Source organism: Olea europaea, chromosome 11 (assembly GCF_002742605.1).
Source record: "Olea europaea var. sylvestris chromosome 11, O_europaea_v1, whole genome shotgun sequence".
Lineage (NCBI taxonomy): Eukaryota > Viridiplantae > Streptophyta > Magnoliopsida > Lamiales > Oleaceae > Olea > Olea europaea.
The window spans coordinates 1,984,921-2,000,980 of record NC_036247.1 but is presented as its reverse complement, the minus strand read 5'-3'; the positions used below and the strand labels follow the sequence as shown (position 1 = coordinate 2,000,980).

The 16,060-nt window shown below is 36.7% G+C and overlaps 1 protein-coding gene across 1 annotated transcript; it reads right to left on the bottom strand.

Annotated features, from left to right (window-relative positions):
- Positions 1 to 14,690: 14,690 nt before the first annotated feature.
- On the bottom strand, positions 14,691 to 15,859 carry LOC111402928 (F-box/kelch-repeat protein At3g23880-like). The gene has a single exon (XM_023031250.1). The coding sequence runs from the start codon at positions 15,837 to 15,839 to the stop codon at positions 14,790 to 14,792; it is 1,050 nt and encodes a 349-aa protein (XP_022887018.1). The 5' UTR covers positions 15,840 to 15,859; the 3' UTR covers positions 14,691 to 14,789.
- Between the last annotated feature and the right edge of the window lie 201 nt (positions 15,860 to 16,060).

Sequence of the window (16,060 nt, the reverse complement as noted above, 5' to 3'; positions counted from 1 at the left end):
ATTTGGTGCGCGACAAAATTCAAGAAGGAAGTCTTGTCACAAAGCATGTTATGATTGGTTCTCAAGTTGCTGATATATTTACCAAGGCTCTTCCCTCTGATAGTTTTAATCTTCATTTGTCCAAGATGGGAGTGGAAGACATCCACTCTCCACCTTGAGGGGGGCTATTGAAACTCAAAGATGATCGCGAAGTTCGAATGACTTAAGCCAGGAAGGATCTAGAATGCACTGGAATGAGGGTGGCTCGTGCACATGATCAATGAAATTAAATTGATTCCAATTTTGTTAGGCTGTTAGTGTGTAAATAGGTCTGCAACAAACTACTGACTTTTTTCTGTATAATTTTGTTATAGCAATGCTGTGTAAATAGCTCATTTTCCTTCCAAATGTACACACGAGAATTGAGAAAATAATTAATACACTTAGCAGATTTTTTCATCTCTGTTTTCAATTCTTGGATGAGCAAATTGCTTCACACTACTCTGTTCATGATCTTTCTGGGAAGGTAGATAACTTCCATGCTCCTAATTACTTTTTTGTCAGCAACCTGGAAAAAATAGGTCAAAATGCATCCATAAATTGTCTGCAACCTTGTAACTACCTGCTTTGCATCTGAATTTTATAATCGCATAGGTTCATAATGACTGACTAAATATCCTGGAAAGAAAATGGGCAAAATTTATCCATGAATTTAACTTTAATCATCTTTGCACCTATTTACCAATTATTCTCATTTACTTATTGCTGCTAATCGGGACAGGTTGAATGCAAGTTTGCATTGCAAAAGGAATTGGGTCTTCCAATACGACCTCAATGCCCTTTGGTGAGAGTGTATAATGATTTTGTTTTAATTAGATAGTATATGTTCGCTTTCTTCTAGAATTCTGTAAGAAGTTAGGTGTTTTAGATTGGATTTATTGGGAGACTGGACTACCAGAAAGGTGTAGACATTATTCTTTCAGCAATTCTCGAACTTATGCAAGATGATGTCCAATTTGTAAGTCGTCTTTTACTTTTCTTTGTGTTTACATTGTGTGTGACTGTGTTAGCATAAGTGGTTTTTTATCCGACATCTTGTTGGGTTTTATGGGGTTCACCACTTTTAACTTGTTTATGTTTTTGTCTCTTTTAGGTGATGCGATTGTTGGAAAATAAGGGGTTAGAGAAGAAACAACAACAAAATTATAGAAAAAAATGAATAGAAATCACGAAATACATCAAGAATAAATTTTCGGCTTGAACACGGGATCGTTGTCCTCAAACTATATTTGCCCCCTCTCCGTATGAAATGAGATGCTTAAGGGTATTATGACAAATGGTTTGAAGGATTTTAACAAGCCTTGATGCAAAAAATAACAAAGCACGAGAAATTTTTCGCCAAAATTTGATGAACACAATAAAGAAGAAACGAATATGAGTTATAACAGGGATTTGATTAATTGTGGAACAATATATGAATTTCAAGATATTTTTCTTGTTTGTTATGTATTTGTATTAATCATTCATCACCTATTTATAGGCCTCAATCAATACATCACGAAATGGTGTCAAAACAAGATGAAAAGTGGCAACTTTTAATCCAAAACGATCCCCAAGTTTCAAATTGAAAAACTAGCCAACGACTATTTTTTAACACCATGCGTACACATAGTAGAAGCAAAATTTAATTCTGATTTTGCCAAAACATATCTCGTGTACGCACAAAAATAAGCCTGTGCGTACGCATAGGCAAAAAATCAAATTTTTCATTTTTCAATTTCTTTTGATTCTACCAATTCCACAATTGAGCCCAAAAATTAGTCCATTATCATTCCATTGATTTTGAACAAATATTCAACAATCCCCCACTTGTTCAAAATCAATACGATCACATATTCAAAAAGACGACACTTATGCATAAGGATTAGATATCTTTCGATTTGAATCTAACCATAGTGTAATTCAAATAAAGTAAAGTCGGAATTAGAGGTAGCATGGAAGCTTTGAACCAATTATTCCTTGTGACAATACTGGTAAGAACACACACATAAGTATCACGTGTTCTCAAGTTCCTTAACTCGTTTAGCGCTTTTATGGCGTTGCGCTCATCCTATTCGACAAACTTTTAAGAGAGACATTTCAACTCTCTATTGAGGCAGAACTACCTCGAAGTTAGTTTAGGTGAAGTTCTTCCAGTACCTTTATTACTTTTAGAGGTACTTGTGTTTTAGCACTGAACTTCATTAAGAGCTTTAAGCTCAACCCTCACTTTAGTAACAACTAGCATTATTTAATTAGGATAGGGTCATTGCGGATTTGAATAATGCTGCAACCATTCACATATCGAATGACTTGTTGTTACCCTTTGAACCCGTAAATTACTTTTTGAGTAATGACAGGTAGGGTTGCCGTCATTGGTGGACCTTTTTAATTAAGGAGTTTCAACCCTATCCTACTCGAAGTAGACGCCACTAAATCTCTATTTAGTGCTTTAGTTAAATGATCCACTAAATTCTCAATTGTCCTTACATAATTTAGGGAAATTATTCCATCTTTGATTAATTTCCTTATGTAGTCATGTCTCAGACTCATATGTCTAGACTTTCCATTGTATACCTCGTTATATGCATTTGCTAATGTGGCTTGACTATCACACATGATAGGTATTGAAGAGATATTCTTCGATCCCAAAGGTATCTCATATAAGAAATCCTTAAGCCACTCAGCCTCTTTCCCGGTATTCGATAAAGTTACAAATCCAGATTTCATGGTTGAGTGTGTTATACATGTTTGTTTTTTTTTATTTCCAAGAAACAACACCTCCTCCAAGAGTGAATACCCAAACCGAAGTGGATTTACTTTCACCCGTGTTAGATATCTAACTAGCATCGATAAATCCTTCCAATATCATCGGAAACTTAGTATATTGTAGGCCCAAGTTCTTGGTTTTCTTTAAGAATCCAAGAACTCTCACAATAGCCTTCCAATGATCATTACTCAGATTGCTAGTAAACCTACTAAGTTTACTTATTACATAAGCTATATCCGGTCTTGTGCATTGAATAGCATACATAAGACTCCATATAGCACTTGCATATTCCAATTGAGCAATCGCCCTTCCATCATTATTTATTAGTTTTGAACTTAGATCAATCGGGGTACTACATTCCTTTATGTTCAAATGTTTGAACTTATTTATCACATTCTCAATATAATGTGATTGACTTAGATAGTAACCCCCACTAGTCTTTGTGACTTTGATACCTAAAATGGTATCCACTTGTCCAAGATCTTTCATCTTGAATGTGGAAGAAAGAAACCTCTTTGTTTTTTCTATTCCGTCCATGTGATTACTCATAATCAGCATGTCGTCAACATACAACATATAAATGTCACATAATCATCACAAACTTTAGAATATAAACATTTATCAATGCTATTATGTTTAAACTCGAATGATATTATTGCTAAGTCAAACTTCTCATGCCATTTCTTTGGTGCTTGCTTCAGACCATATAAAGATTTCACCAACTTACACACTTTATGTTCATTTCCAGGTAGGGCAAACCCTTCGGGTTGTTCCATATAGACCTCCTCATCGAGATCTCCGTTTACAAATTCCATCTTGACATTAATTTGATGAACATGCAAGTCATATATTGAAGACAAAGCGAATAATATCCTAATCGATGTTATTCTAGCTATCAGTGCATAAGTATCAAAATAGTCGATTCCTTCCTTTTGTCGATATCCTTTGGCTACTAATCTAGCCTTGAAGGTATTTAAGAATCCATCAACATTGTATTTTCTCCTAAATACCCATTTGCATCCAATAGGCTTGGATCCCGATGGTAAATCAACAAGTTCCCAAGTATTATTGGACATTATCGAATTCATTTCGTCCTTAATTGCATCTTTCCAAAATATGCTATTACGGGAAGCCATAGCTTCTTTATAAGTCTTAGGGTCGATTTCTACTTATAGAACAAAAGGAATTGTTCTCACAACATTCAACTCATTTCCCTCTACTAAGTAAAAGGAGATAAGTTGAGAATCGATTTCATTCGATCCCAAAGACTTCTCAACTCGAATTCTCTTGCTTCTTCGTGGTTCACTAGATTCATCAACATCCTTAGAAGATATTTCATCATGTGTTCCACTTGAGTTAGAGATATTTTCAAGATTTTCCCTCAATTCATTATCCGAAGATAACGAATCCTCAAAGAACTCCACATCGTTGGACATCGTTGGATTCGATAATCACATTGGACTCCAAATTTAGTAATCTATAAGATTTGATATTGTTTTCATATCCAACAAATGCACATTTAATGCCTCTTGGACCCAATTTGGTCCTCTTAGGATTCGTGTTCTTGCAATAGGCAAGACACCCCCACACTTTGAAGTATCCAATGTTCGATTTTCTTCCTTTCCACAATTCATAAGGAGAAACATTAATATAGTTTGAAGGAATCCTATTAAGTATTCTACATGCACTTAATAAAGTTTTACCCCACAAGTTAAATGATAACTTAGCATGAATAAGCATGGCATTTATCATTTCTACAAATGTTCTATTTTTTCTTTTAGTCAAGCCGTTTTGTTCGGGTGTCCTAGGTGCAGAACATTGATGAATAATTCCATATTGTTCACAAAACAAATTAAAATAATTGAAAAAGTATTCACCACCTCTATCACTTTCTTAAAATTTTAATTTTCGTTCTCAGATAAATTTCAACATCATTCTTGTATGTCTTAAACATGCCAAAAACTTCACTTTTATGCTTTATCAAATAAACATATGTATAACTAGAAAAGTTATCTATAAAAGTTATGAAATATTTATTTCCACCTCTAGTTAACATACCATTAAGTTCACATATATCAGTATGAATTAATTCTAAAATACTAGAGGTTCTCTTAATACTTTGATATGATTTTTTAATCATTTTAGATTCTATACATGTTTTGCATTTATATTTATCATTTTCATCACATGAGATCAAATCATATTTTTTCATGCGTTTCATTGTATTTCTACCAACATGACCTAATCTAGCATGCCATAATGAAAATAAACTCACAACATAAGCAAAATTACTTTTATTCATTTCATTGTCAACGGTACATAATTTGTCAATTCCTTCACACGAATAGCCTTTTCCAACAAATTTCCCATTAAGGGATAGTACAAATTTACCGGACTCATAAACACATTTGATGCCTGGTTTTTCCAAGAGATTGCCACTAACTAGGTTCCTATTTATATCCGGAACATGTAGTACATTAGTTATAGTAACGATTTTCCCAGAAGTGAAAATAATGTCTATACTTCCTTTTCCAAACACCTTAGACCGCATCTCGTTACCCATTTGAATCTCTTGTTCTCCATCCACTTCTTGATAAGTTTTGAACAAATATTTATCATATGATACATATACCATAGCATAAGTATCATACCACCACTCGAGAACATTTCCTTTGATTGCGTTTACTTCACTTATGGTGGTCACAATTTTGTCATCTTGGATGGAATTCACTTTGGCCTCGAAGTTGTTTTGTTTTTGGTGCCTACAATCTTTGGCATAGTGACCAGATTTTCCACACACAAAACAACCTCCTTTTGCCTTCTTCTTGGACTTGTTAAAGTTCCTAGAAGGCTTCCTTTTGTTGGATTTTGCCGGCGGTTCTATTTTGTCCACAGCATTTGCTTTAGAATAGCCCTCATGAGAATTTTCAGTTTTATCACGTATTCTCGACTCCTCTTCGATTCGAAGATGCTTTTGCAATTGTTCTAAAGAATAATCTTCGGAACTATGCATGATCATCTTCCGGTATCCTTTCCAAGCTCTAGGAAGTTTGGCAATTATAGTCTCAACTTGAAAGGTCTCCGGTATATCAATTTTCACCGTCTTTAATTTGTTGACAGTCACTTGCAACTCATGTACTTGAGGAAGAAGAGGGGTATTTTCTAAGAATTTAAAATCAAAATACTTAGAAATCAAAAATTTCTTTGTACATTCTTCTTCCGCCTTGTACTTACTTTCCAATGTTTCCCAAATTTCTTTCGCTGAAGTTGTATTGGTGTATAGATCATACAAACGATCTGACAATGCATTCAAGATGTGGCCACGACAAATCAATTCATCTTCTTGGCATTTTTGTCTCTCGGTCTTGATTGCTTCGGATTCTTCATTCGTTGGTTCCAGCAAAGGAGCCAAATCTGGATCAAGTATATAAAAAATCTTCAACGCCGTCAGGAGGAATTTCAACTTGTCTTGCCACCGCGTGAAGTTAGTCCCGTCAAAACTATCCAATCTAACCAGATCTTGATTCATGAGTTTGATGATTGCCATAGTTGTATCATTCTCCATCGCAAAATATAGTTTGAGATTGTTGGAAAATAAGGGGTTGGAGGAGAAACAACAACAAAATTATAGAAACAAAATGAATAGAAATCACGAAATACGTCAAGAATGAATTTTAGGCTTAAACACGAGATCGTTGTCCTCAAACTATATTTGTCCCCTCTCTGTATGAAATGAAATGCTTAAGGGTGTTATGGCAAATGGTTTGAAGGATTTTATGCAGAAAATAATAAAGTAAGAGAAATTTTCCGCCAAAACTTGATGAACACAATAAAGAAAAAATGAATATGAGTTATAACAGGGATTTGATTAATTGTGGAACAATATATGAATTTCAAGATATTTCTTTTGTTTGTAATGTATTTGTATTGATCATTCATCACCTATTTATAGGCCTCAATCAATACATCACGAAATGGTGCCAAAACAAGATGAAAAGTGGCAATTTTTAATCCAAAACGGCTCCCAAATTTCAAATTGAAAAATTAGCCAATGACTATTTCTTAACACTATGCGTACGCATAGTATAAACCGTGCGTACACATAGTAGAAGTAAAATTTAATTCTGATTTTGCCAAAACACATCTCGTGTACGCATAAGCATAGGCAAAAAAGTCAAAATTTTCATTTTTCAATTTCTTTTGATTCTACCAATTCCACAATTGAGCCCAACAATTAGTCCATTATCATTCCATTGATTTTGAACAAATATTCAACAGATTGGATCTGGGGAGAAACAATATGAAGACTGGATGGGACACTTGGAACCGGTCTACAAAGAAAAATTTCAGGGTTAGGTTGGGTTTAACGTTCCCGTTTCTCATAGGATAACAGCAGGGTAACCAAAGAAATAAACCCTGGAGTTCAATTGTTCCAGTTATATTTTTTCAACAATGGATTAATGATGCAAATAATTATGCAGCTGTGACATATTAGCAACGCCTACACGATTTGAGCCATGCCATCTAAACCAGTTGTATGCAATGAGATATGGCACCATTCCTGTTGTTCACAATACCGGGGGACTTAGAGTGAGTTCACTTAACTAGATCTGGAGTATGTTCTCGAATACATACAATAATGTACTAACACATGGTTTACTATGGATCATGACACCGTAAAAAATTTCAATCCTTATGCTGGGGAACAGAGTGATGAAGGTACAGAGTTTGAGTCGTTCCTTGATCATTTCTTGCTGATAATTTACAGTGTTGACATGCATCCATTGCTAAACCTTGAGAAGCTGATGGCATTGTACCATGGAGTTTTATCCATTGATTAATAAACTCATAACATTCTCCTCTGTCTAGTTGCATTCTTGATCTCCATAACTAGATCATTATTACCCGATATGATCAGTGTGGCATCGATTCAATGAAGTATAAGTTAACAATGTAGCCTGAAACTCTAATGTGGCGTTGGGAATTATCTTAAAGTTTTGTGATGTGAATTTTGACTTAATCTATGGTATAAAATGAGGCAACTTAAGCACAGTGGCAAAGCCAAAATTTTGAGTTTGAGGGGCAAGCCAAAAAGAAGAAATTGATGTATAGTTATGTAAAAATGACACGACTTTGCAAATAGTACTTGAGGTTGGGGACTGAAAAGTATGATGTTAAAGGTTGAGGATGTATTCGTCATAGATATTAAAATTTAAGACTAGCTATGCAGATTTTTCACAAAAAAGGGGGAAAATTAATAGTATGGGTGTTGGGAATCGAACCCACATTGTTTGCAACCACAAAGTCGAACTTCTAATTTCTAATATGGTGTTTATATTGTCAACATACTCAATTTTTGAAATTTAATATGGTGTTTATATATTTAATGAAAATTTTTAGGAAAATTTCAAAAATATTGCCAGGGCGATTGCCCCTCCTCGTGACTCCGCCTCTGAAGCATAAAAGATGGGGTAGTTCTCATTTTAAAATTTCTAATTCTTGTGCTCATAGGCTCTTAACATGGTTTTAAATGTTCACTGATATTATGAAAGGACAAATTCAAATTTTTTACCCCTCTAGAGACGACCATTATGTTTCTGTCATTCTAATTATTTCAATGCTCATGCCCATTCAATTGAAATAACATTTTTCACGAGCTAGTTCTGATATCTTGCACTGCCGAATAGGTGGATCTTTTCTCCTCTCTTAAGCGAGAATTTCCTCATAGTAAGTTTTCTCATCATTCATTATCTTGTTAAATAATGACATGGATTGATAACATGAGCTTACATTGCTTAGCTCCATGTGTAACAAATATTTATTGAAATGACAAAAATGCAAGCTAAGTGCATTTTTTTGGCAAAGCTTAAATTATAATTTAAGCTGGTCATACTTTTATCCACACATTCCATAGGATCCACAACTCATTATTATTTATGAACACTTCCAAACATGCTCTAAATTGTCTGATTGGTTGGGCTACATAATTCTCTAGATTTTCTCCAATTATACCAAACCTGGTGGATAAAGAGAAAATAGTTAAAATAGGGATGAACATTGAAGATTTAATCTATGGATGTTGGGCTTGTAAAGGCCTGGCTGGTGTGATAGTTCAGATTCTTGCAGCTGTTTTGTTTCTTCATTTCCCATTTTGAATAGATTCTCAATGCGAAGTTTCGTAAAACGAGTAATAATACATGGCCTCAGTAAATTGTACGTCAAGTGATGATAAGTTGTGGACCTATGGTTGAGATAATTCCTTTAAATTACTGCATCTCAATATGTTCATTCATCTACATAATTGAGCCATCTTCCCTAGAGCCCTTATAGATGATAGTTTTATTAATCTAAAAGTGCAATGTGCCTTTTGGTTTCTATGAGCTGATAGATCTATTAGTCGTCACTTACTCATTTATGGAATAATCTTGCATGGTTAGATTAACTGATTTCTTGCAAAATCACTGCTTATGAATGTTTGCAGGCGCTAAAATTAGCCATCGAGACTTACACAGTGCACAAATATTCTTCTTCAGAAGGATTGATGAAATGAGGAATGGAGAGAGAGTCATCTTGGGATAACGCAACAATTCAATACGAGCAAGTTTTTGGATGGGCGTTCACTGATCCTCCTTATGCTGGCTGAATTAACAGGACCGCAAGTAGGCTCAAAAAGTTTACAAGAACTCAGGATCATGCTTTTGGCCCAACGACATCATTGGTGATGGTCGATAATCTTCTTTTCCAACAACGGAAGTTAAGCCTGAACTAACAGGAGGTTCCTGATTTAGGGATAAGATGTTTCGTCCTTATGTTATACACAAACTATATTCCGTGTTCATTGTTTGTCTATATATGACATAACTTATTGAGGAGAGGCTAGGTTTCAAGGGGTGCCTTTCTTCTTGGCATAGAAAGGGACACCGTGAGGCAGTAGTTTGTTTTGCTAGACAACCTTCCGCCTTTTCTCGGTCCCGTCGGGACGAAATAAAATTTGATTACAATTTTGTAGAAAGCTTATAATAGAGAATTTGAATACATTGAAAGTAAATTGAACATTAATTGATGAAAACTAAACATTACAATTGACGAAAGTAGAAAATTACAATTGCTGGTGCAGGGGGCGGACACCAGTGAGCTTGAAAGATTTTTGAATGACTAATACCCCCTATAATAGCATTCGAAACAAAAACCTAAGTGACAGGAGTAGACATTTAAAAGACGAGGAATCATACTAAACGTTTACTAATATCAGAGCTATTTTACAACTGAAATAACTATTACAATGAAAAGAAAATTACAATTCAAACTTGAAGTAATATTTACAATGCGCGGTCGAAGTTGGGTAAACTACGGTTGCGATAGTGCTAAGGAGCTAAGTAAAGCTGCGGTCCTTGACATTCTCCCCCATTTGTTTTGACGACATCCTCGATGCCATCAATGTATGATATGCTTCAATTAATGGTTTGACGGCTCCGAGATCTTTTTCTCTTTCCCAAGTATTCTCCTCGCTGCTGCATCCAATCCATTTGACCAAGTACTCCTGATGATCTTTTCTAGAAGCTCGAGTGATTCGATGGTCAAGCATAGTTTCAGCAACTTTCTTTCCAGCTTTCTTCAGTTCAAACACAAGTCGCTTTGGCTCATTTCTAGATGCATCCTCCTTATCCTCAAAGTATGACTTCAACACACTAACATGAAGGACCTTGTGGATTTTACACCATGAAGGAAGTTCAACTCTGTATGCAACTCTTCCAATCCTCTTCATGAAAGGTAATGGTCCAATGTACTTTGGTGTCAATCTTGAGTCCTTCCCTCTTGTTGGTTTGTAAACATTTCTGTTGGGAAGCTTAACCATTACCAGATCTCCAGCATTGACGCCAAAGTACATTGGACCATTACCGGATGTCCTTCTTGCATGAGGACTCTACCAAGTACAAAATCTGAAGCATCTGTATATACTTCAAATAGTTTAGTCATATCCGGTAAGGCTAAAATCGGGTTCGTCCACATGGATTTCTTCAACCTTTCAAAAGCAGTTTGGCATTGGGATGACCAATCCCAATCCTTATCCTTATCCTTCTTTGTCAATTCGGTAAGTGGCAGTGTAATTTCTGAGTAACCTTTTACAATTCTTCGATAGTAATTGCATAACCCAAGAAATGAACGTACATCATGTATGGTTTTTGGTGGTTGCCAATCTTTGATGGCTGTAACCTTCTTCGAATCCATGCGGATTTTACCTTGTTCAATAATGTGACCTAAGAAACTAATAGATGTCTGAGCAAATGAGCATTTAGACGACTTGACATAGAGTTCATTCTCCCGTAGCCGATTAAAAACTTGCCTCACATGTTGGACATATTCCTCCAATGTCTCGTTGTAGATTACTATGTCGTCCAAGTACACCACGACAAAATCATCTAAGAACCCATGAAGTACCTGATTCATCATACTACAAAATGTTGCTGGAGCGTTTGTTAAAACAAAGACATCACTTTAAATTCAAAGGCTCCATATCTGGTTACCACCGTAATCTTTGTTTCGTCTCCCTCCTTGATCTGAACTTGCCAGTTCCGAACCTAAGATTAATTTTTGTGTAATACTTCGCCCGAGCCAATCGATTGAAGCAATCCGCAACCAGTGGGATAGGATAGCTATTCTTTACAGTAATCTTGTTCAAAGCTCGATAGTAACAACACATTCTAAGAGAACCATTGGCATTTTTCTAAAATAATACAGGAGCTCCATATGGCGACTTCGCAGGCATAATGATTCCACTCTCCAACATTTCTCCCAATTGCTTTTTAAGCTCTTCAAGCTCAGGCTGAGACATACGGTATGGTGCCCTGGCGGGAGGTTTGGCGTCTGGAATAAGTTCAATCTCATGATCAATCGTCTTTCTTGGTGGTAATTTCTTTGGTAATTCGTCTGGCATGATATCCTCAAATTCCTGAATAAGCCTTTTAACGGGTTTTGAAATAGGACCATTCACCTCTTCGATCTCCTCTAATCGAAGAGTGCACAAAAAAGAAGGTTCATTTCTCTTAAAACCCTTACTAAATTGCATGGCTGAGATACTCTTCTCGCCCATCCTCCCAACCTATGTAGGGATGACACACGGCTTATTAACCATCATCATTAACGAATCAAAATATGACAACACTGCTGTCTTAGTATCTTGAAGAAATTTCAATCCCAGAATAAACTCGAAATCATCGATCTAAACTGCAAATAAATTTGTCCTTCCCTCGAAAGGACCTGCTTTGATCAACACCGATTTCGCCACTCCAGCTATTGGTTGAGCAGCGGAGTTGATTGCTTTAACTTTTCCACTACCCTTTTCCAGAACAAGTCTGAGTCGCTCTACTTCAGTACATGCAAGGTAGTTGTGGATAGTACCAGTATCCACCATAGCCCTGATTGGCTTCTCGTTGATTTTTACATCAATGTACATTAAGCCTTTGGCCCTACAAATTCGAGCCTTCGCTTCATTCATCTTTGCCTCTTTCAATGGGACATCATCCTTTTCAGCAACCCGATGCGACAGTGTGTTGCACTGATGTGAAAATGCCCCAACTACGTCATCATCATCTTCGGAGTCGGTCTCACTATGACCATTAGCCTGCGGGCCTCTTGCTTTGAACTTGACCCGCCACTTGCTAGCTGACAATATGCATTTACCATCCGCTTCTGAGGACACTCCGACACCCGATGAGGTCCTTCGCATAAAAAGTACTTCAATTTGGGGGTGGCATCAATTCGGCCCTCTGTTGCTTTTTCTTTGTTCCAGTTGTTACTGTTGCTGCCATTAAAATTTCCTTGGCGGCTATTATGATAGTTTCCCTGAAAGCCACGGGTGCTTTGATAGGCTCCTTCTTTATTCTTAGAGTAACGCCCTCCCCCATTTGGGTTCGAGCTGGGTCTGTAAGGTCTGTTACCACCTCCAATTGCTTGATTACTCTCTGAAGGTCGATCTTTTCTAGATTCCATTTGGTAGTCGCTCAAGCATTCGGCGGCTCCCATGGCCGTGCTCAAATCAGTAACTTTTTGTTTTTGAAGTTTCGTGCGTGTCCACGATTTCAACCCTTCCATAAAGGTGAAGAGCTTATCCTTTTCCGACATATCTCGAATATTCAGCATATGCCCTGAAAAGGATTTCACATACTCCCTGATAGAGCTTGTGTGTTTCAGGTCTCGAAGTGCCTGTTGAGCCTGATACTCGACTTCTTTTGCATCATGTATCCCTCCGTAGGTACACGATTCAGGAATTTTGAGTCTAGGAGCATACTCAGGTGTGGGAGCTTGTCCATTGCCCATTGCACGTTGGAGTACCTGCAATTGAGCTCTCAACGATTCCATTTCATCCTGCAGATCAGGAATGATTGCAACAGCTTCAGTTATTGTTGCACAAGCCCTTTTGCTTTCATCCAGTTGGATGTGTAATCCACGAATCTCGGATTCTGCCATCTCGATTTTTTCCTTAAGACCGTCCAAGGCATGGCACAACCTAGTAGTTGTCTCATCAAGCGCATCCATGAGCTGTTTAGTAGTACTCTTCTTTTGAGGTTCTCCCACTTCAGTGGTGTGAGATGTAATTGGATCTAGAGCTTTCTTATCGAGGGTCGTGAGCCGCAGCTCTGATACTAACTTTCACGGGGTGCCTTTCTTCTTGGCACCGAAAGGGACACCGTGCGGCAGTAGTCTGTTCCGCTAGACTACTTTCTGCATTTTCTCGATCGCGTCGGGACGAAAGAAAATTTGGTTACAATTTTGTAGAAAGTTTACAATAGAGAATTTGAATATATTAAAAGTAAATTGAACATTGATCGATGAAAACTGAACATTACAATTGACGAAAGCAGCAAATTACAATTGCTGGTGTAGGGGGCGGATACCAGTGAGCTTGAAAATTTTTTGAATGACTAATACCCCCCTATAATAGCATTTGGAACAAAAACCTAATTGACAGGAGTAGATGTTTAAAAAAGAGAAATTATACTAAACGTTTACTAACATCAGAGCTATTTTACAACTGAAATAACTATTAGAATGAAAAGAAAATTACAATTCAAACTTGAAGTAATATTTACAATGTGCGACCGAAGTTGGGCAAACTGTGGCTGCAATAGTATCAAGGGGCTAAGTAAAGCTACGGTCCTTGACACCAGGTTTTGTATGTGAGCACGTCGTTGTGAGAGTTTTAAGGAGACGAGATAGTTTTCTTTGTTCTTTGGACAAATTATACGACAAAAATAAGGTCTGTTGATCATGAAAATGAAAGAATGAATTATTATCATTCGATTTGTTTGGAATTTGTTCCTGCTTGCTTCTCTGCATGTTGAATTGTACCTTTTGATTTGCTAGGTATTTTTCCTGTGTTACCTATTTAGGTTGCTTGATGTACGACTCATCTTATATTGATTCATAAAGTTGACTAAAATAAAACAAAAATAAAAATAAAAATGCATTCAAATAAGAGTAAGAACACAATTTCATAGATTATGTAGATCAGATGTTAACAGAAAATTAATCGTTAAATCTGAAACTCAAAGGAATAAATAAATAAATTATAAAAATATTTGCTTAATGGAGGACCGCTTGTTTTGTCCCATATCGGATTCCTATTAAAAGCGTAAGATAGACGTCGATCATAAAGGAGGAGGGATATGAGCATTTTTAAACATCTTTGCGCTTGGGGCAATGACGCAGCTAGTGAGGTTCTAACCGAGGCGCGTCTATTGCTGATTGAAAACTATTTCCAAACCCCCTCTTCGGCCCTGGATTGCCCAGGGCTGTCGAGAATTTTTGGATGGGCTCCCCTCGGGTATAGCCCAACAATTGCAGCGTGACATAATTTGATAATGTTCATAAACAATTTGTATAGTTGACGAAGAAAATTTCTAAAATAAGCCAAGGGATGAAACATAATGCAACCAAAGAAAAAGTTATCGACCAAATAAAAAACTTGCTTGAAAAATTACATCGAACTCCGACTGAATGACTAGCTACTCGTGAGTCGAAAAAGGTTGTCAACCCAGCAAAACGTCCCCCAACGACATATTTCTATTGATTCAGAAAGTAATTTGTCCTGCAAAGGTATCCAGTTACGGTGCCGATATATTTCACTGAAAACAGTATCAGAATGTAGCGACCTTAACTTAGTCGAAAGTTCAGTCTTCAAATGTTCCAATATCTTCCATAATCCATGACCTGGGGAGTAACAATGGCCGACCATCCAATGAGTCAAATCCGAACAGAAGTGACAATATTCCCAATTAGGCATTCTATACTTACCGAACAATTCAGGCAATGGCACTAATTGCCACACCTCGGTTCTTAGACAGAGGACCAGAAGTGACAAGGTACTGAAGGTAGTAGTAGTTGGTTTCGTCTGGGAGACAAGCCAGTTCATTGAACCATTGATAAAACTAGGCCTACTCACCCAAGATATAAGGATCGGAAACTTTTCAATCTTTTTCCAAATATTCAATTTCAGGCTATAAACTTTAATTTCATAGTCACAATTTCGATAATCATATACTAATCTCACAACCTTGTGATCATCCATAAGGTCGTCATATCCGAATCCAAAACTATATCTATATTGTGTGTATTTCCTGCCACGCGAGGCCTCAATCTCAACATCAGTGTATGGCAATATCTTGTGCTCACGTACTGAAGGATTCCACAAAATAATTTTTCTATACGTATATTTCAAACAAATCAAAAATCTACAACTGCCTATAAATCTCACCGTCTCTTTAAATTTCTCTATAGGAGACTGGATCCTTTGAACGCCTTCAAATTCAAATCCAGAATCAAATTTTACGATACAGAATATGACATCATTCACAGCACTAGGATCTCTACCGATAGCCAAAATCTTGTGAGAATTGACGTCCTTTATTGATTTATTCAGATGCAATTTGATGAAGTACGAGCTATCAATTGTAGTCTTCCATGATTTTGAGACGCATCTGAATCGCAGAAGACTGATTACGGGTAACCTTGACAGCACATCGAGAAGCAAGTCCTCTGTAAGCTCCGACATTGATTCAAAATCGTTAGTTGAAACTAAACCCTAACAAATTCAATAATTTGCGTATGTATATATATATAGAGAGAGGGAGAAGCCGAAGCCCAGGCGGCGAGGGAGATATACTCCTAAAATAACTGTGAAGTTTGTGTATGGAGAGAGAGAGAGAGAGGCGGCGAGGGAGATATACTCCTAAAATAACTGTGAAGTTTGTGTATGCAGAGAGAGAGAGAGAG